Source organism: Doryrhamphus excisus, linkage group LG9 (genome assembly GCF_037039965.1).
Source record: "Doryrhamphus excisus strain RoL-2023G ecotype Guam linkage group LG9, RoL_Dexc_Guam_v1.1, whole genome shotgun sequence".
Taxonomy (NCBI): domain Eukaryota; kingdom Metazoa; phylum Chordata; class Actinopteri; order Syngnathiformes; family Syngnathidae; genus Doryrhamphus; species Doryrhamphus excisus.
The window spans coordinates 15026868-15046905 of NC_136365.1; the positions used below are offsets into that span (position 1 = coordinate 15026868).

Below are 20038 nucleotides of genomic sequence, written 5' to 3' on the forward strand. Positions count from 1 at the left end.
GCAATGGTAATACAAATAAATGTGTTTATCTCTGCTTTAACATTTGTATTACTTCCATGCTGTCCTCAAATTATACGCCAGCAGTGATGCGTCATTTGTGACTGGTCGCTTTACATATCTAAACAAAAAGGCCACACTTGTTTTTCTATCATTTAATTAAGATATACATAAGGAACTGCAAAAATTTGGTTTACAAAATTCCCACAATAACAAACTGACTTGATGTACATAGTTTTTGTTGAATGACAAACACTAGAAAATATGACTGATGTGCGTGAGCTTGAAAGCAAATACCTGTATGTAAAAAAAAAAATCATCAGTGGACAGAGTGATGCGGGAAAGTTTGGTTTTCTTTTAAACATAAAGGAGAACCTGACTATTATAAAAATCTGGTTTTAATACACCATGCATTTTATGCACAGTTCTAATTAAAATGTCAACATTCTGTCTCAAAAGTCAGTAGAAAACTGAACTTGTAGTTAATGACCATTTGAGGGGCCTGGTCGGACAAGGATATGATGCAGTTTTAAAAAGCCAGCCAGGAAAGAGGCGATGAAGGAAGAGTAAGAAATAGTTTACAAACAGAGGATGTTGTCATGTGCGGGCGCTTCTTTCCGTCTCTGCAAGACATTCCCTGACCAGTGCACGGGCATGGATTATACCTGGAAAAGATCAACCTTCATGACATAGCATGCATACGGCAGGTACTGTATTATGCATGAGTCATTCTAATTTGCAAATGCCTAACAATGCTTGGTGGGTTTTTTTTTAATGGCCAGTTAATTAAAAAAGCCAGTAGCCAGTGCAAATGTGACTTGATTGCAAGTCCAATAATCAAGCTTGCTGTCTGTTAATGTGTTCTCATGTAATACCCATCAGAACACTAAAGTACAATGCAGGGCTATTCCACTACATGTTTTTAGGCACAGCATATTCAGAACGCTAAGGACCAGAGGGAGGGCCGAACATGTCACTTCACTATTCTTATTTTCTATATAATGTCAATGCAAGACTCTCCCATACATTATGTTTATTACTTCACAAAGTGGATGGCTGATATAGTTGTAAATTTAATTTTTTTTAGTTACTTTAGCATAAACAAACCTTATCTATTTTATGTCTTTCCATAACTACAACATCTTAAGAAAACGTATTTATGAGCCAAAAAGTGTGTGTACCTCTCTTTAGCCTCTCCATGGCACTTTTGCTGCCAGCATACGTAGGGCGGATCTCACGGCTCATCTCCTCAATGACGGACAGAAGCTCGCTGTAAGTGGAGCCTTGGCTGACTTTGACAGGCTGATTTGTCAGGGAGACAAAGAGAAAAGCTGTGACATCCTGTTTTGTGGCTATCTTAAAGGTGTCTTAAACGATGTCATTGGAGGAGACCGTGACGCCAGCATACCTGAACAAAACCCATGGAGGGCGGCCCAAAGTCACTGAAAGCTGGCCTGAAGTTGGATGACGACGGGAGGGAAGGAGAGGGCACAGAGGAACCTAAAGGTCCAAAACACACTTTGTCACCTATTCCATCCAGTTCAATCATATGAGGAAAAAAATGTAAAATTGGATGAAATGTCCTCTAACACTAATACCAGAAATAGTCATACTTTCCCTAGAATCCATCCTCTATATACTCATGTATTATGACCAAAAAAGCCAATGTCAACAAAGCAATAAGAGGAAGTAATTTTCTGAGAATATATTATTATAAGGAAAGTCATAATTGTCAGAGAAATTACAAGGAAAAAGGCAGAATGCTTCTAGAATGCAATTTTGTGTGAAAAAATCTTAGAAGAAAGCTGAAACCTGTGTGGAGTATTACATTATTACAATTACATTCAAAATGTTTCTGAGAAAGAATATTACAAGTAAAATGTAACATCACGAGGTGTAATATTACAAGAAAGTAAATTTTATTATTTTTATACCAAGAAAAAAATTTGTAAAATAGTGAAAGTTGATACGATAAAAAAATACTGTACAATAGTACAGTCACGATAAAAAAAGGTAAAATAGGTGGAAAAATTCTGAAGGTTATGAAAATACGCATTCGTGTGAACAAGCTCAGTGCATTGCAGTTGTACGACATTGTTACATGAACACTAGGGGTGCAACAAGGCATATATCTGTATCCAACCGTTCCATAAAGTACTCTCAATTTTATCCAAATTTCGGATAAAATAACTCAGCGATAACATACATATACATATACAGTAAAGTCTCGTTATATCGATATCGGTTATAACGAATTACTACTTATTACGATACTATTTTCATTTCCCGGCAAATTTCTAGTCTTTTATTATATAATTAGTTCCGTTAGTACGATACCCGGTTATTATGATAATCCGGTTACTACGATGCCCTTTTCATCTCCCGCCAGCCAATTTGGTCTGCTTATATCGATACAAAAGCAGCTTAAATCAATCTTTGCTTAAGGATTTCAATACCAAAAAAGAACACGGCGAACGGCTGCTTCCAGTCAACTTTAGTTTTCACACTTCCACCACCAGAGCACAGCACACACACTGATTCCCGCACTTCCTGGTTCACAGGTCATGCTCAACCCGCCCCACATAGCTGGCCAAACACATGCCTGCAACAGAAGAACCAACTGACATAGCATACACACCTATTCCAACGAAGACACAAGCGTACAAATACATGTATTTAATTGTGTTGTATTCAGATATCTTTTTATCGCTTGCAATAATCACTGTTTTTCATATGTACATGCTGGCGTTCGTGGCATGTGTTTGGCCAGCTATGTGGGGCGGGTTGAGCATGACCTATGAACCAGGAAGTGCGGGAATCGGTGTGTGTGTGCTGTGCTCTGATGATGGAAGTGTGAAAAATAAAGTTGACTGGAAGCAGCCGTTCGCCGTGTTCTTTTTTGGTATTGAAATCCTTAAGCAAAGATTGATTTAAGCTGCTTGACATTGTTCTATACTATAGAACAATGTCGAGTGCATTATTGCCCACTTTTAATGCAGTTCAGCGCAGGATCGGATATATGGATAGTCCGGTTATATCGGTATTTTTTCCGACTCCCGAGAATATCGATATAACGAGACTTTACTGTATGTATATATGTATACGTATGTGACAGTGTCAATCCAAAGTGAGGGTGATTGTAGTTGTTGAAGACAGAATGTAAAATGTAGAGTGTGTATGAATGACCAACAACAAACCAGGAGGTGTGTGGTTGGAGCCAGACGGCGCAGGAGCTATAGGTTTGTAACTCATGGCGATGTCCCCTGGCAGCTCCCCGTATGTCACGCCACTTCCTTCGGTCCTGTCTCCCCAGTGCTTATACAGCTTTACTGCTGGTGATGAGCTCCTAAGAGCTACAGACACACATAGAAAAGGAAGATCTCATGTCAGTGACATTGCCCTCATAGGGAAATACAACTGGAACATTACTAGTATATGACGTTCCTGTATACATTTCCCATCAACGTATTTCTAACACAAAGATGTGTGTATACATTATTCCAAAAATAAGGCTGATAATAATGAGTTGATCAGAATTACAAGTCAGAGGATGGTTTCCACACGCCATCACAGTTCACCTTTCGCGGACTTGTGCATTTTTTGTGTTTTGGTTAGTTTTTTTTTTTTTACATCGTATAAAGACTGTTATCACATACTACAGTATTAATTGGCCCTGTACCCTAGAAACCACCCATGAATGATACGGGAAAAGGCCGAAATGATACTGTGTCAAAGCCCAGGGCAGTGATACTGATAAAATATAGTTTAACCATGTCCAGTATCAGCCCCCGTAGCTGTCCACTCAGAGTGCGCTGCTCTGGTATCGTGCCCGTGAAACAACCAATCAGAGAACAGCGCACGAGCGTGAACACACACTATAAATATTCCTAGTGCTTCTCCAGTCACCAAAAAACCCAAACTTGATTAATAGAACTTTAATTGTCAGACTGTATTGATAGGATAAGACTGTTGATAAAATATTATTGTTGAAATATTTTTGCAATTATTGTGTTTACACTGTTTAGATATAATACATGTAATAAACTGAACATTTTCTGGAAACAAAATGGTCTTTTAATTAAATAGTACGTGATAATAAGCTCATGATTAAATAGTATGTGATAATAAGATCATCACATGGTTTGTCTGGTATCAGGTCCAGTCTGGTATCGGCCTTCGGTCTCGGGCTGATACTGACACTTGGGGGCATGATACCTGGCCTGATACCAGACAAACCATGTGATAACCTATAATTACCACTCAACCCTGGCCCCTTTAAGAATTGCAGGAGGCAGCATTTCTTTTCTCCATTCTATCTCTTCTGTCTGGACCAACCATCGTCTTCTGCATCCTGATTGGCTGTAGACCATTGTCAATCTCCAATCTCCTCCTGTCAATTTATTGTCTACATAGCTACCAAACTAGCTAACCACGCTAGCTGCTTGCTAAGCATCAATACTGTAAAAAATGGAAGAAACAGAAGAAGCTAACTGTATGAGGAAAATACAACAGGAACAATATGTTAGGATACAAAAACGGTACAGCCAAACAGCACTAAGACGAGGCATGTTTCAGGGGAGTGAAATAGTTTCTTTTTGTCAACCTGGAGGTTAATCATTAAAATTCAAACAAATTTGAACTTTGAGAGTGTTTAAACAAGAGAGAAATGTGAGAAAATGTTAATGCTTGCCTGAGAAAAGTGTATAAGGTGTATGGTGAGGGGATATAGAGCCGTAAAAAACATGTATAATAACTATACAAAATTGGCTACTCACCATGTTATTGGTTTATTGTAAATTATTAATGTTTATAATAATTTGTCATAATAGATTGTTTATCTTTCTGTATAGGTATTTGTTATAATGTGCTATGTCTGAGTCCATCTGCTGCTGGAACATTTGCATTTTCCCGTTGTGGAAAAAATAAAGTCCAATCTAACTGCTGAACCTCCTGAAGTCAAACCTCCTTAAAACGCTAACGGCCACGTGTTTTTAAAGGCATACTATGCGACACGAGGAACGAAATGACCACTAAGGGATTGCCAAACGACGACAACGTTGTCAGCTCTTTGTTGATTTAAGTTTTTGTTTTAGCGGACATACAATGACACGGGCGTCAGTACGTGGTGATTCATACAGTAAGTTATCGTTTGGATAAAACATTATGTAGCGCGTATATGTGGAAGTGGCCGTTATTCGCAAATTGGGCTGAATTGAGTGACTCTGAATGAAACAAAAGCTGACGTTAGCTTAACAGGAAGGCACTGTGCTAAATTTAGCTAGCTTTCGCCGGTTAGCACAACAATGTGAGAACAATCAAGAAAACCAATGCCGGCGCCGTTATTCAACACAAAAACACATGTTTCGTGACCAACATATTGTTAACTACATTTGTAAGCATACGGATAAAGAAGAACTATCATAATGTTGTGTTTTTGAATACCTTTTTAAGCAGATTTAATATCCTCTGAGAGACGAGTGCTCTTCCGTGAGTTCAAGAATGCGCATGCGCAAAACAGGACCAAGCTTAGCACCGGTAAGCCACGCCATTGGTCGACAAATTGACCAATAGCGAGACTTTAAAATTGAAAAAGCGATGAATGGGGTGACTGCATGCCATACAATCATTAAGAGCATTCATCTTTCGCATTAATTAACATTTGATAATCAGTCGTGTCGTTTAAGTGGTTTAAGTCGTTTGGTGCGCCCCAGTAATTTAGCATGTTCAGGATATGAATTTATCAATCTGTCACACACAAAATTCAACACTGTTAGAATCAGGATACTAATTATTCATTCGTTCATTCATTTTCTGCGCTTATCCTCACTAGGGTCGGGGGTGCCGGAGCCTATCCCAGCTGTCTTCCCGCAGAGGCAGGGTACACCCTGGACTGGTCGCCAGCCAATCACAGGGTACATATAGACAAACAACCATTCACACTCACATTCATACCTATGGACAATTTCATTCATTCATTTTCTACCGCTTATACTCGCGAGGGTCGCTCCCTCAGAGAGGTTGTCTGATTTGTTCATGCAATCCATGCAATCCATCTCCCTGCCTGGCACCTAACGTCCACACTCAAATTAAGGTCCAAATTGCAACTGAAGTGGATGACGTGACCTATGCTATGATTTGCCAATCTGTGTGTCAACGGTTTTCACCATTGACTCAATGTCTTGCTGATTTTTCTTTTAGTTTTGAACATTCTAATTTCTATTTTGTTTTGTTATGGTTTATTGACGCGTGTGTTTTACTGTAAATAGTTAAACATTTATGAATGATACCCTTTTGTCCAATTGAGATAGGGATTTGTTTTTGTATTTTATCGTTTGTTTTTCTGTAGCAATTCAATGATATTGATATAAATGAATTCAATATTAAAATTAAACAAACTCAATTTACACATAGCCAGATCCTGTAAAGGATTTGTAATTCCCATCACTTTATCAGACTGATGCATTCTGGTTTGTATGGTGAATATAAAAAGCATGTTTATGGTGAGTAGTCTTACATAATGATGGGGTCATTGGCCTTACAGGAGACAAAAAGGTAAGAAGTGGTTTTTGACAAGCCGTTTTGTCTTCATTGAGGTGAACAAACCATTATTATGCAAAACGCATGACTTCAGTTGCCTTCAATTAAGCTTTTGAAGATTACCATGACGTAGTCACAGGCAGATCTTGGCATTGTATTAAACCTGACATTTTGCGTGTTCGTTTTCACGTTTTCAAGCCATTTTATTGTGTTGAATGGAATATGTCAGTGTGTCATATTGTTAGTTCGAGGGATAGGAGGCAACTCGCTCCAAATTACATTTTTTGAAATCCAATGTATTGACGCATGTTTCCACATTTTTGAGGTGTAACGTTTGAGTGTCAAGTTGCTGTGTGATTAGTTTAATGTTGTTTGGGGGATGTAACCGTAAGTCAGACTTTTTTTTCAGCAGCTCATGATTGGTTCCTGCCCAATACGATTTTTTTATGTGAGGTTGTGTGTTATGTGTGGTTTATACAGAGGTGCATCCTAATAACAACAAATGTGTTTTTTCCTCTAAGTTTAATGTCTGTGGCTTAGTGGGTGCAGAGTTTACAGTACTAAGTATTTCTCATTCCATCCTTTAAATAGATACTACATCTAGGTAATAAACTCCCCAATGCCACTGTTATTGATTCGATCTCCTTCATCTTATGAACCAATCAAGAAACCAGACTCACAAGAAAAATACTTTTGCTTGCTTTAAGGAAACTACTCTTTATTTGGACTTGCAAAATGGAACTCGCAATGGCTTGTCACACAGCAAAATAAACATGGGGGGCACTAGACAGAACACTATCTACGTACAGTCACGGTGTGAACACAAACATGACAGCACAATATGTAACAGGAAAGTACACTAAACACATATAGGGCAACTACTATGGGGATAATACAACTACAGTACATTACACATTACACGTGCAGTCAGTGCCAGAAGGGCCTTCTCTTCTGAGAACTATCAAAAGCACTGACCTATAGTTGTAACTTAAATTTGAGTATTTGTTCCATGAAACTGCATCATGTATTTCCAACAGTAATGAGAGTTGGTTAATTTCCCTTTGAAGGCCCAAGTATCAAATGTCCTAACCACCACTGTAGCAACTATTTGCAAAAAAAGTACCCCGCCTCTCGCTCGAAGACAGCTGGGATAGGCTCCAGCACCCCCCGCGACCCTCGTGAGGAAAAGCGGTAGAAAATGAATGAATGAATGAAAGTACTGCAAGGCATGCTGGGAAACCCAAAGTCCTAATGACGCTGCACATCCACAAAGCTTTACGAGACAACATTGATAAACAACGTCTCTTTGCAAGAGATGAGAACATAGCTTCAATAATCATGAATGCATATACCACGGCAACCGTATTTTGATTCCTGACAACCATGACATTTGAGACAACTATGAGATCATGAAATCATACTCCAAGTTTCCAATACAACGCCTCTTCTGTAGGAAATTCACAAATTCCAAAGGAAGAATGTTCAAAAACTCTAAATAGCGGGCACATCAATGATTCAATAAACAGGATACAGGAATCTGAGGTTGTGATGGAAAAATGTATATATTGACAGGTATAGCAGGTTACACACTATTGAATTACTTTCCAGCCTTTTGTAGAGCTTCAACTCTTGCATCCGAGCACATCCTGCTGTCCCTTATATATTGGAACCCTGCATGCCCTCCAAAACTGCTGGATCTGTGATGCAGCTCCATCCATCCATCCAAACCTGGGGTTAGGGACAGTGTCGGATGAGGTTATTCTTGGATCAAAGCACCCCCTTTACGGGACAGGGGGCATCAGGAGGTCCCACCAAATGGTTGACCTCTCACTCAGAAGGTTATCTAGCATTGGTGTGACAAACCATGCCAGAAGAATGGGTGTGGAGGCTAACCTGAAGGCTAACATGAAGTCGACATCGGGGGAGTGACAAGAATTTCTCCTCTCTATTGTAATGTAATTCATTTGCATGTTATCTTGGCGAGGTCAAACAAGGTCAAATGCTTACTTGGAATGTAACCAATATTTTCAGGAAAAATGTACCCTGTACGATGCAATAAGTTGGCGTTTAGAACCGCCATCCATCTATTTTCTATGCTGCTTATCCTCACTGGTGTAGCGGGTAGGCTGGAGCCTATCCCAGCTGTCTTTGGACGAGAGGCGGGGTAAACCCTAGACTGGTCGCCAGCCAATCACAGGGCACATATAGACAAACAACCGTTCATACTCACATTCATACCTAAACCCATGCCCCCCTCTCTAGGGTTACGTGACATGCGTGCCCTAATGCCAGGCCTGATGACGAAAAAGAAAACTGGGACATTTTCATCACTTGCTTAAAAAAAAACAAAAAAACAGGACAACCAAGAATTGGACACAGTGTCTGAAAGCTAGACAATTCTGCTTTATAGTGCAGGTCCCTGAACTCACCCATTCAACAGTTGCCATGACAACAAACACAACACATTGGATTCATTCTACTGTGGAACAAAGGTGGGTAGTCTTTTGTGGAGTCTTGCATATATCAGACATCTTGAAGAAAAATATTAATTTAAAAGAATCAATGAAGCCTTTGTAAAGTGAACACAGTTTTGGTGCTCGTTTATTGCTGTTAATTGGTTCCAGACCCGACTGTGATTAATCCAATTTCAGCAGTAGTTTAATTAAGTAGGTTTAAATAAGGATTTTTATTTTCGTAGTTGGAGGATAGAAAGCCTACCTAATGTTTTTTTAACATTTTTTTTTTTAACCAGCCACAGGGGGTTAGCATGTTGGCCACACACTCAGGAGACCGGGAAGATCTGGGTTCGAATCTCCGCTTGGGCATCTCTGGGTGGAGTTTGCATGTTCTTCCTGTGCCTGTGTGGATTTTCTCCGGGTACTCCGGTTTCCTCCCACATTCCAAAAACATGCTAGGTTAATTGGCGACTCTAAATTGTCCATAGGTATGAATGTGAGTGTGAATGGTTGTTTGTCTATATGTGTCCTGTGATTGGCTGGCGACCAGTCCAGGGTGTACACCGCCTCTCGACCGAAGACAGCTGGGATAGGCTCCAGCATACCTGCCACCCTAGTGAAGATAATTAGTATATAAAATGGATGGATGATGTTATTATTGTGACTGTTGTGAAAATATTCAAACCTGCTACCAAGTCTGGCTTATATGTTTTACCTGCTGACACCTAGTGACCAGTGTAGAATACTGCATCACAATTTGAATGCATTTTCTTAAAGGGGACCTATTATGCTCATTTCTGGCTATTTGATTGAATTGTGGACTCTTATAGAACAGCTACACACAATAACCCACACAGAAAGCTTTCTAGATCTTCCAAAATCTGGATTTCCATAACGATCTGTTTTAATTTATTTCACTAATGCCCACTACATTGTGATTGGTCACACTCAGCTTGTACAGCTAACAGCTTGTAAAGCTTGTATCCGGGAACGCCCATATAAGGGAGCTTGGCTCACTGTGATGTCACCGGTAGCAGGTGTTAGAAAAAACCCTGGGGTAAACATGATGGACATGATGGAGGGACCCCTGTGTCCCTCGGCGGAGCTAGAAGAGGTGACAGGAGACAGGACAGTCTTGGTATCGCTACCTAATCCGGCTGCTCCCATCTAGAAAATGGATGGAGGATTAATTACCAAAGTATCTAATGTATTCCACTGACAACCACAATGGGCTCCATGGACAGGATGTCAGTTCTACCTGTTAGCACCTGTCTGGCAGTGAAGAGCGTACGGGTATCCTTGAGATGATGCGATTCTCCGCTCAAGGCGTGACTTTTCTGCGAGGAGTCGTTGCTTTGCTGTGGCAAAACTTGCCTCTGCCCAGACAACTCGTCATTGTCGGGCCAGGCATTCCTGTGACATGGGGCGCAAACTGCCACGGGCTGGTGCTGCAGCTGCATCTCCACCTCAGCTCTCTGGCTCCTCCTGAATATGCTGAGGAGGAGGCGGAGCTCCTGGCGGAAGGTGGGGTTGAGACAGCAGTAGATGAACGGGTTGTAGCAAGTGGAGCTCATAGCCAGCCAGTGGAAGCAGAAGTAGAGGACGTTGGATGAGTGGATGGCCTGGCTGGACAGCAGCACTACATAGAAGTTGAGCGGAAACCAGCAGACAGCGAACACGACCACCACAATGAGCAACATGGCTACCGTGCGGTGTCGCTTCCTCTTCTGGGTGGCGTGCTGAGTTGTGGTTGCATCGCCAATGGCGTTGTGGTACCACAGACGGCGGGCCACCGTGGTGTAAGACACTGTGATTATGACCAGAGGCAGCATGTACAGGAGTATGAAGGTGAATAGGTCGATGTACATCCAGTAGATGTCTGATGGCTCTGGGAAGTCTGGGACGCACAGGCTGCGTTCCCTCTCCTGGCTGGTGAGGAGCAAGGACATCACATCATCGTCAGAGCTGTGATTCGATTGTGTTGGAATTGGCTCACTTCTTATTATAATGATAACATGTTTGGACATGTTTTTTGACACTAATCTGATCCAAGAGATCTGACCATAACTGAAACCTACAAAAAACAAATACATTTTTCACATATGAAATAATGTAAATCCAAGCAATCCCTTCCAGACACCCAGAAATATTGACAGAAAACACATTTCAATAATGATTTGAATGATAATATTAATAGAATAATAATGACAATTGAAATGGATAAATGAACATTTAACAGCAAAGCATGCTGGGAAGCCAGAAGCACTCCCAGTATGTTTTTGTGGCAGTTATTTTGTAAAAAGTTATTTACAGTCAGGATAATCAACAGGTACAGAAATGTACGTAGGCGTCACTACGAGATCAAATGGGCAGCTGCTACAAGCTGAAAGGACCCCAAAGGATCCCATTGGGAACCCAAGTGTAGGGAGGCAAGGACTCACCTGAGTCCTTGGAGGATTCACCCTGGACTAAGTGGGACCAGCCGAAGAGGAAGATGACATGGAGTGAGATAATGAGACGAGTTCATTTTAACTGTGTGATAATCTCACTGGCTGCACGGTGGGCGAGTGGTTAGCGCGCAGACCTCACAGCTAGGAGACCCGAGTTCAATCCCACCCTCGGTCATCACTGTGTGGAGTTTGCATGTTCTCCCCGTGCATGTGTGGGTTTTCTCCGGGTACTCTGGTTTCCTCCCACATTCCAAAAACATGCTAGGTTAATTGGCGACTCCAAATTGTCCATAGGTATGAATGTGAGTGTGAATGGTTGTTTGTCTATATGTGCCCTGTGATTGGCTGGCGACCAGTCCAGGGTGTACCCCGCCTCTCGCCCCAAGACAGCTGGGATAGGCTCCAGCACCCCCTGCGACCCTTGTGAGGATAAGCTGTAGAAAATGAATGAATGAATGAATAATCTCACTGTGACTTCAATGCTGATTGTTGCTTGCTAAATTAAAGGGTTAACTCATTTAAGCAGGCTAAAGTACCCCCATCCTCCGTTTTTATGTGCTAATATTATCCATGTTATTCATTGTGATTCATCATCTGATATTTTTGTGTCAGTGGAATCAGTACTCTGTGTGTGTGTGTGTGTCTTTACCTGAAAGTAAACGTGAACAGTTTTTGGTAGATGGCGTGTGGGAGGGAGAAGCAGCTGGCCATGATCCAGATTACAGCAACCCAACAGTTGCCTTGAGTCGAGGTCATGCGGGGTCGTAAAGGATGTAAAATCACCTGTTGGGGAGTCACCATGCACACACACACACACACACACACACACACACATGCACAGAAAGACTATTATGTGCAAATCGTACACTGCTTGATGATCTACTGTGGATCTGTCCTGCTCAGGCATCTCTGTGTGGAGTTTGTATGTTCTGTTGTGTTTGTTTATATGTGCCCTGTGATTGGCTGGCAGTGTACCCCTGGGTTAGGCTCAAACATGCCCGTGACCCTTATGAGGATAAGTGGTACCGAGAATGGAGACTTTGCTTTCCTGGCTGTGTTTGAAATCGCATACTTACCTAGTACTCATACTAACTCTTTGAGTATGCAGTGTGTCTACACTGGCAGTATGCCATTTTTGAGTATGCAAAAAGTTTCCGGATGCATACTGCATTCGGCAGAAATGTTGAGTATGTATCATCAACTTACTACTCACACTCAAAGAACCCAGGATGCAATGCGACGTGAAAAAAAAAAACGTTGGCTGAACACTGAGCAGCAGGATGGACCAAACGGCGGTGTCAAGCAAGATATATTGCGAGTTGGTTCGCTTCTTGTTTTCAAAGTAAAAGCAGTGATTTATCACTATGTTTATTGTCATTGCAATGAAATGTCGTTGCCTGGCTCCCATATAATAAATAATAATAATAATAATAATGTGGTGGAAAGTAAAGTAAGAAAAGTAAGGGGGTGTTTTATTTTGTCAAAATAACTGGAATTGCGTTGCTCACTTCGGACAGCTTAAATTTTGCCGAATTCGTCCGAACAAAATTGTAAAGGGTTGGTATTTGGACAAATAAATGGCACACTCGGGATCTTGAGTTCTCACTCAGGAACGAACGCTTTCTCTGATTTAAAAAAAAAATAACCTCAATAAAGTGATTTTATTTTAAAGAGTTTAGAGCTAAAATGAAATCAGATTCAGTCGATTTCGGCTCGGGTAGGAGCGCAATGCATTGTGGGTTATCATGTAGTACGCTGTACTGTAAACGCTTTGCATGCTGTCTGATGGATTGGGGATGCAGTATGGAGTGTGGATAGTATGGGCATGGAAGTATGTAGTAGTTAGTATGCTATTTCCAACACAGCCCCTGTCTCCTTCACAATTAATTAATTCAACAAGCTAAATATAATATTACTATTACCATTATCATGGTCCATAATGCTTCCCCTTGGGTGAACCGCGAATTGCAATTTTATCCACAGCTTGACTCTATAATTAAGATGATGAGCTCTATGATTTCCGCCTTCATGTAATGAATAGCGGGGAAACGGGAGCTAAACTGCGGATGAAGCATCGGAGGCTCAAAATTTTAAATGCTCTAATCTGCAGTATTGGGATTTCCATTTCATTATATTTAGATTTTTTTTTGTTTAGAACACTACAGCATGTCAGGACTCTTTTACAATATTCTCAATATTCCCTATGGGAGGATCCAGCATACCCTTGAATCCCTGGTGAGGATACCTTTCAGTAAATGCGTGAGTCCGAATAAGGCGTCAGTGTAATGAGTCGTAATTTACTGGAGATTAAGAAACATTTACATTTTGAAAACAGGATGAGTCCCGCGTGTGTGACTCATTTGCACTTTGGATGCGTATCGTGCTCCACTATGCTCTCACTGACTGCTTGCGACTGCTTTAGTTTGAAGCAGACTGAAGCAGCATCTGCTCAGTGAGAACAGAACCTGTAGAACAATACATGCTTGTACTTGTAAGCCTCCATGATACCAGTAAAGCCGCTAGATGCTTCTGAGAAAATATGCTGCCAAGAGACTTCAGAAAGTCACCAGATTGAGCGACAAAGGCTCCAAGGTGGTAACACAGGTCTGGATAGCCCTGGAAACGGGAACCGCCATATTATCATTGTAAGATACATACAATATACTGTATATAGTAGAAACAATGTAGATTTACTTCCTGACACTGATAGATAAGTGACAGTTATTGCTGTTTATAGCAATCCTGCCTACCACATTTGCAAGCGTTTACACAAGTGATTCCCAAAGTGTGGGCTGCGGCCCCCTGGTGTGCAGTGGTGGTACTGCAGGTGGGCCATGAGAGGTCATTAAAAATATGACTAATTTTTGCAAATATTATTTTTAAAATTATTTTTATGATAAAATATTTATTGCATAAATATTTATAGGCCGAAGTAATAACCTGTTGAGTGTGATTAACCTGTCACAATATTTTAGGAACCTTATATAGTTTATGATTGGAACGTAGCTCTCTGGTCATCATACCAGGGGGTCATGAATGGAGGAGCAGTAGTATGTAGTGGCGGGAAAAATGGAGCGTAGTTGAGAGAAAAAAGTTGAGAATGAATTCTGTGTGTACGCCACAGATTAAAAGTTTGGCCTTCCTTTATCCCCCGCTTTCATTTCAATCCTGAATGTTTATTCATTCATTCATTCATTTTCTACCGCTTTTTCCTCACGAGGGTCATGGGGGGTGCTGGAGCCTATCCCAGCTGTCTTCGGGCGAGAGGCGGGGTACACCCTGGACTGGTGGGCAGCCAATCACAGGGCACATATAGACAAACAACCATTCACACTCACATTCATACCTATGGACAATTTATAATAATAATAATAATAATAATAATGGGCGGCACGGCTGTCTAGTGGTTAGCGCGCAGACCTCACAGCTAGGAGACCAGGGTTCAATTCCACCCTCGACCATCTCTGTGTGGAGTTTGCATGTTCTCCCCGTGCATGCATGGGTTTTCTCCGGGTACTCCGGTTTCCTCCCATATTCCAAAAAGGAGGTCACTTAGTATGCGGAGAGAGATGAAATAAATCTGCAATGTTAATTACACCTTTACCTTTCTGCATGCTTGTTAAACATTTACAACTAAGATTGCAAACGGAATTCTCACCCTTTGTTGTTCTGTTCCTTCAGTAACAAGCATTAGCGTTATGCTTGCTAATGCTAGTATGTTAACTGATGTACTAACAATCGTAATCATGGTTAAATAAAAAACAATTATCCACTTTAATTTGTCCACTGTGGACTTACTTATCTTGACTTACTCATCTTATCTTATTACTTATCTTATCTGACACAACAGAAAACATTTGAAAACCATTGCAATAAGGCAGCGGTGTCCAAAGTGCAGCCCAGGGGCCAATTGTGGTCCACCATTGTTTATTATTGGCTCAAGGCACATTCAAATAATTAAATTTAACAAGAAGACATTTCAAACAACATTTTACAAGAACTAAGTCACAACATTAAAAGAAAAATTGACTCTAATGAGAAAAGGGCATAATTCTACGAGACAAATGTAATATATGGATAAATAATAACAAATAATAATAATTAATAATAACATTATGTCTCTGTGTGGAGTTTGCATGTTCTCCCCGTGCATGCGTGGGTTTTCTCCGGGTACTCCGGTTTCCTCCCACATTCCAAAAACATGCTAGGTTAATTGGCGACTCCAAATTGTCCATAGGTATGAATGTGAGTGTGAATGGTTGTTTGTCTATATGTGCCCTGTGGATCCTTAAATCCTTTAGGGATTTAATCTTTTTCTTCCTAGTCATTGCTTGTGTTTTCCCCAGTCTCGGTCGAGGAAAGATAGTCGAGACAGCTGATAGTAGAAAACACCCTCCGGTAATACACATTCCATCCCAAACTTTCCTTTATCTGAGGTGCAGTGTCAAAACAACTGTCCTCGAAATGTGCCAAAATACAATACCAAAGACTCTTCCAGTCTCTTTGAGTGTTGGAGCAAAAGCTTTCCACAGGCATATGAAGATATACTGTATATATGTATATATATATATATATATATATATATATATAAACAAAAAATCACCAAAACTGCACCACAACAATATAAAAAGCAATATACTGTAGTTCATGGGCATTTCCAGGTGGGAGGTTTCTCGAGTAAACGTCACTTCCTCCATTTCCTTCAGTCTTCTATCGGATTTCAGTGATGAAAAGTACATTTGCAACATTCAAGCACACATCTAAGGAAATTTGCCTTCCAGTGTAACATGAATAGTAAGATGAATGTGGTATGGTGACTACGGTGACAGCTGCTGCACACTAACCTGGCGTCGGTCCACCGCGATGGCAGTGAGCGTGAGAGTGGACACGTGCAGGGAACAGTACTGCACAAAGCGACTAATATGACACATGGTCCTCCCAAACACCCAGGTGCTGTTCACAAAGCGTACCTGTGACACAGAAACACAACACAACAAAAATACACATCACCTAGTATCCTCATTGAACAATGATACACTTTATCTCTTGAAAGCAGTGAATGAATGGTACAAAAGTGTGAAAAATATAGATTTGATTTCCTGCTTAATTTGTATTTTGTCTCTTTACTACCCTCTCTTTATTTTTAACGTTGGTTTGTTGTAATAGAGACCGAATATGAGCCAGAAAGCATTACAAAGCTAAAGCTATGGCTCACCAGCAATCATACATACGTACAGTTGAGGATACACTGACTCTCAACTTCGCTACAAAGACTCAGTAAGATACTCGTTTGTTCTGATCATTTTATTTTGCATGGGGATTAATTTCAACTTACCAGCTCAACACGGAAAACACGTCCATCAGTCGGCATCCCAATGGGAGCGTACATTGTAAGTAAGTGTTTTGTGTGTGTATGTTTCATTATAGCCTGATCTCTCTAGCGCGTTTAGCATTATTATCTACCTGGGGGGAATAGGCATCTTAGCATTAGTTCCGATCAATAGGCCTCTGAAATCAATACCCCTTGGAAAGATGTTCCGGTAATGTTCTAAAATCATCAAAAAATGGCAAGGTATTGTTAGTGTTGTATTACATGTTATTATCAATGTACTTGTTCTTGCCTGATCACGGCATGTATCAGGATTAGTAAATATGGTGCATCCATATGGGGACACATCCCTGGGTGGAAACTATGTAACAAGGCTTGTCTATAGACTGACGGCAACGTGGAATGACACCTGCAAATTATTTTAGATATAAGACAAAAATATCTGGAGAATGTGGGGACTTGTGCCAGATGAAGTATTTAGATTTGACGTTGGCTTGTTGGCTTGTTGGCTTGTTGGCTTGTCACTTCTGGTCATGTGATGAAGAAAGCAGAACGTTTCCAGAAAGCAGCGGCTTGCTTGTTTACATGGCAACGACAAGCCAAAGAATGCCGTTTCAGTGCACTCGGAATGCCATTTTCATGTGGATGACAGGTTGAAACGATAAAATACCATTTTGACCTGATGACAAGTGGACGGCCCCTTAGTGAAATGAAGTCTACCAGCTTAAAAAAACAAATTAAAAGAACACTTAAATTATATGAATTTGAATAATAATCAAATAGAAATTTAATTATCAGGAAAACGAATGAGAATGTTTTTTTTAAATTCATTCATTCATTTTCTACCGCTTATCCTCACGAGGGTCGCGGGGGTGCTGGAGCCTATCCCAGCTGTCTTCGGGCGAGAGGCGGGGTACACCCTGGACTGGTCGCCAGCCAATCACAGGGCACATATAGACAAACAACCATTCACACTCACATTCATACCTATGGACAATTTGGAGTGGCCAATTAACCTAGCATGTTTTTGGAATGTGGGAGGAAACCGGAGTACCCGGAGAAAACCCACGCATGCACGGGGAGAACATGCAAACTCCACACAGAGATGGCCGATGGTGGGATTGAACCCTTGTCTCCTAGCTGTGAGGTCTGCACGCTAACCACTCGACCGTGCAGCCTGTTTTTTGAAATATGAAAAAGAAAAAAAAGAGAAGATATGGAATATAATAGAACAGAAATAAGCAATTTTCTTATATTCATAGACAGAGGGTGTGTATGGGGGGTGGTGGGTGTAGTTTCCTTGAGGAGGCTTATGTATTGGGGCCCAGAATTTGGTGCTATACAGCCCCTGATTATATGGATTTATGTTTAAATTATGGACATACAATTTGAATTATTCCAGCCATGGCACAGCTGTTGTCTGCTGTTGATGCTGAGAGAACCAGTATTGGTGTATGTATTAATATGAATTTTTTGTTAAATTGACTATAAATAGAAGTGTGTTTCAGCAGCCATTGATAACAAACGCCTTCTGGAACATGTGACGGGGAAGGAGGATTGAGACACTAAACCTCCATCAAAGTTGGATGATGAAGAATAAAGTGAGGGTGGACTTACCAGGGTGAAGGGTGTGTTGAGCACAGTGATGAACACATCGGCCACGGCCAGATTCAAGATGAACACGGTGGTCGCCGACTGGGTACGCTTGTTTTTCACAATCACGTGACACACCAGAGTGTTTCCGAACAGGGAGATGACGATGATGACTGAGTAGGCGGCCACCAGCAGCGCCTTTACGCTGGACCTCCCGCCGCGCCTCTCGTCGCCACTGGCCAGGGAGCGCCAGTCCTCCAGCATGCCCTCGTCAAAGTCCAGGAGGAAATTGGGCAAAGTCCGGTTGTCCAACTTCCCTGAAGTGTTCACCATATTTTCCGCGTAAGACAGCAACATGTCGACTGCCAGTGCGCTGTCGTTGACTTGGTTGACTCTCGCTGCTTCTGCTGCTGCGTCCCAGCCGGCGTTGACCACCGGGAGAAGCACACACAAGCACACAAACCTCATTTTAAGACAATGGCTGCAACTTTACTTGGATTTTGTTCCGATTTCAGACTATTCCATGTGCCGTCCTCAGGCTGAGGCAGGGACATGCAACAAGTTGTTGTCAGCCTCGACTAGACTGCAGCCGTGTGCGCACCCGCCCAGCGTGCATTAACTCTCTGGCCACAATAACACAAATGCACAACCCCAACAGAAGCGGAAACATGCTTACATTGTATGTTTGGAAAATGGGTTTACATTATGAATGTAGACAGACAGATGTTTATATGACAGACGGACGATATACATAATATTGGTCATGGTAATGCTTTAGTTTGTTTGGACCCGTATAGCAATACATGTTCACACTTCAATTCAATTCAACATGTTTGAAACGGAGTAGCTTATATAATCTTAACTCTTCTGTCACGGTCGGTCTCGAGAGCTTTAAGGTTCGACCCCAGGATGCAGAGAGCAGGACAAATTGCAGGTAAATTATATTTATTTGTCAGGGTGCAAACTATAATGATCCCACAAAGGGAGAAGCACACACCTGAACTAAATACACACTGAAATTAGGGACAGGTGTGGGTGATTAGGGCAACCAAGGCAGACACGGAAAACAGGAAGTCATATACAAAATAAGAGCGTGCAAAACGGAAACCAAAGCCCAAACAGGGAACTCAAACAAACTGTCACGAGGGAACCCACACAGGGCGTGACATCTTCTTTGTTTTGAAAAGTTGAAGATAAGCTGAAAAATGTCAAGAATTAACATTTTGGATTGTCGGATCTGAAAGGAATTTAAATTATGTTAAATTATGCAGATGATCACATTTATAAGTAACTAACTAACTCATCTACATGACTTGACACATACACAACAATAGTCACGTTTACATGAGGAGATTTTCCTCTTTCCGAATGGAATCTTTCCGAATGACGTACCAGAAGACAGTGTATACATGGAAAGGAATATTCCAATCTCCTGTCTACATGCACTGCTATAATCATAAGGAATAGTTGTCAGGTTTAAAAATCCCGACGCTTGTAAAACACTGCCTGTACAAAAAGAGACACAGAGAGTTGAGTTTCTTTTTACTTGCAAGGAGAGTGATGGAGACTGTGCAGTGACAATCCTCCTACCAACTCTGAAACAGTCCCCATTCTCCTGCCTTTTTATTCAGTTAGGAACGCCTTAGGTACACGAGATTTCAACTGCTAAAAGGAAG

The 20038-nt window shown here is 41.2% G+C and overlaps 2 protein-coding genes across 2 annotated transcripts; both read right to left on the reverse strand.

Annotated features, from left to right (window-relative positions):
* Window positions 1–125: 125 nt before the first annotated feature.
* cdk2ap2 (cyclin dependent kinase 2 associated protein 2) lies at window positions 126–5580 on the reverse strand. Its single transcript, XM_078793468.1, has 5 exons — window positions 5441–5580; window positions 3195–3352; window positions 1406–1497; window positions 1179–1299; window positions 126–662 (listed from the first exon to the last, which is right to left on the reverse strand). The coding sequence occupies exons 2-5, from the start codon at window positions 3247–3249 to the stop codon at window positions 595–597; spliced, it is 336 nt and encodes a 111-aa protein (XP_078649594.1). The 5' UTR covers window positions 3250–3352; window positions 5441–5580; the 3' UTR covers window positions 126–594.
* A 4497-nt stretch (window positions 5581–10077) lies between these two features.
* On the reverse strand, window positions 10078–18841 carry gpr83 (G protein-coupled receptor 83). The gene is made up of 4 exons (XM_078793084.1): window positions 18387–18841; window positions 16285–16410; window positions 12090–12223; window positions 10078–10919 (listed from the first exon to the last, which is right to left on the reverse strand). The coding sequence occupies exons 1-4, from the start codon at window positions 18828–18830 to the stop codon at window positions 10193–10195; spliced, it is 1431 nt and encodes a 476-aa protein (XP_078649210.1). The 5' UTR covers window positions 18831–18841; the 3' UTR covers window positions 10078–10192.
* Between the last annotated feature and the right edge of the window lie 1197 nt (window positions 18842–20038).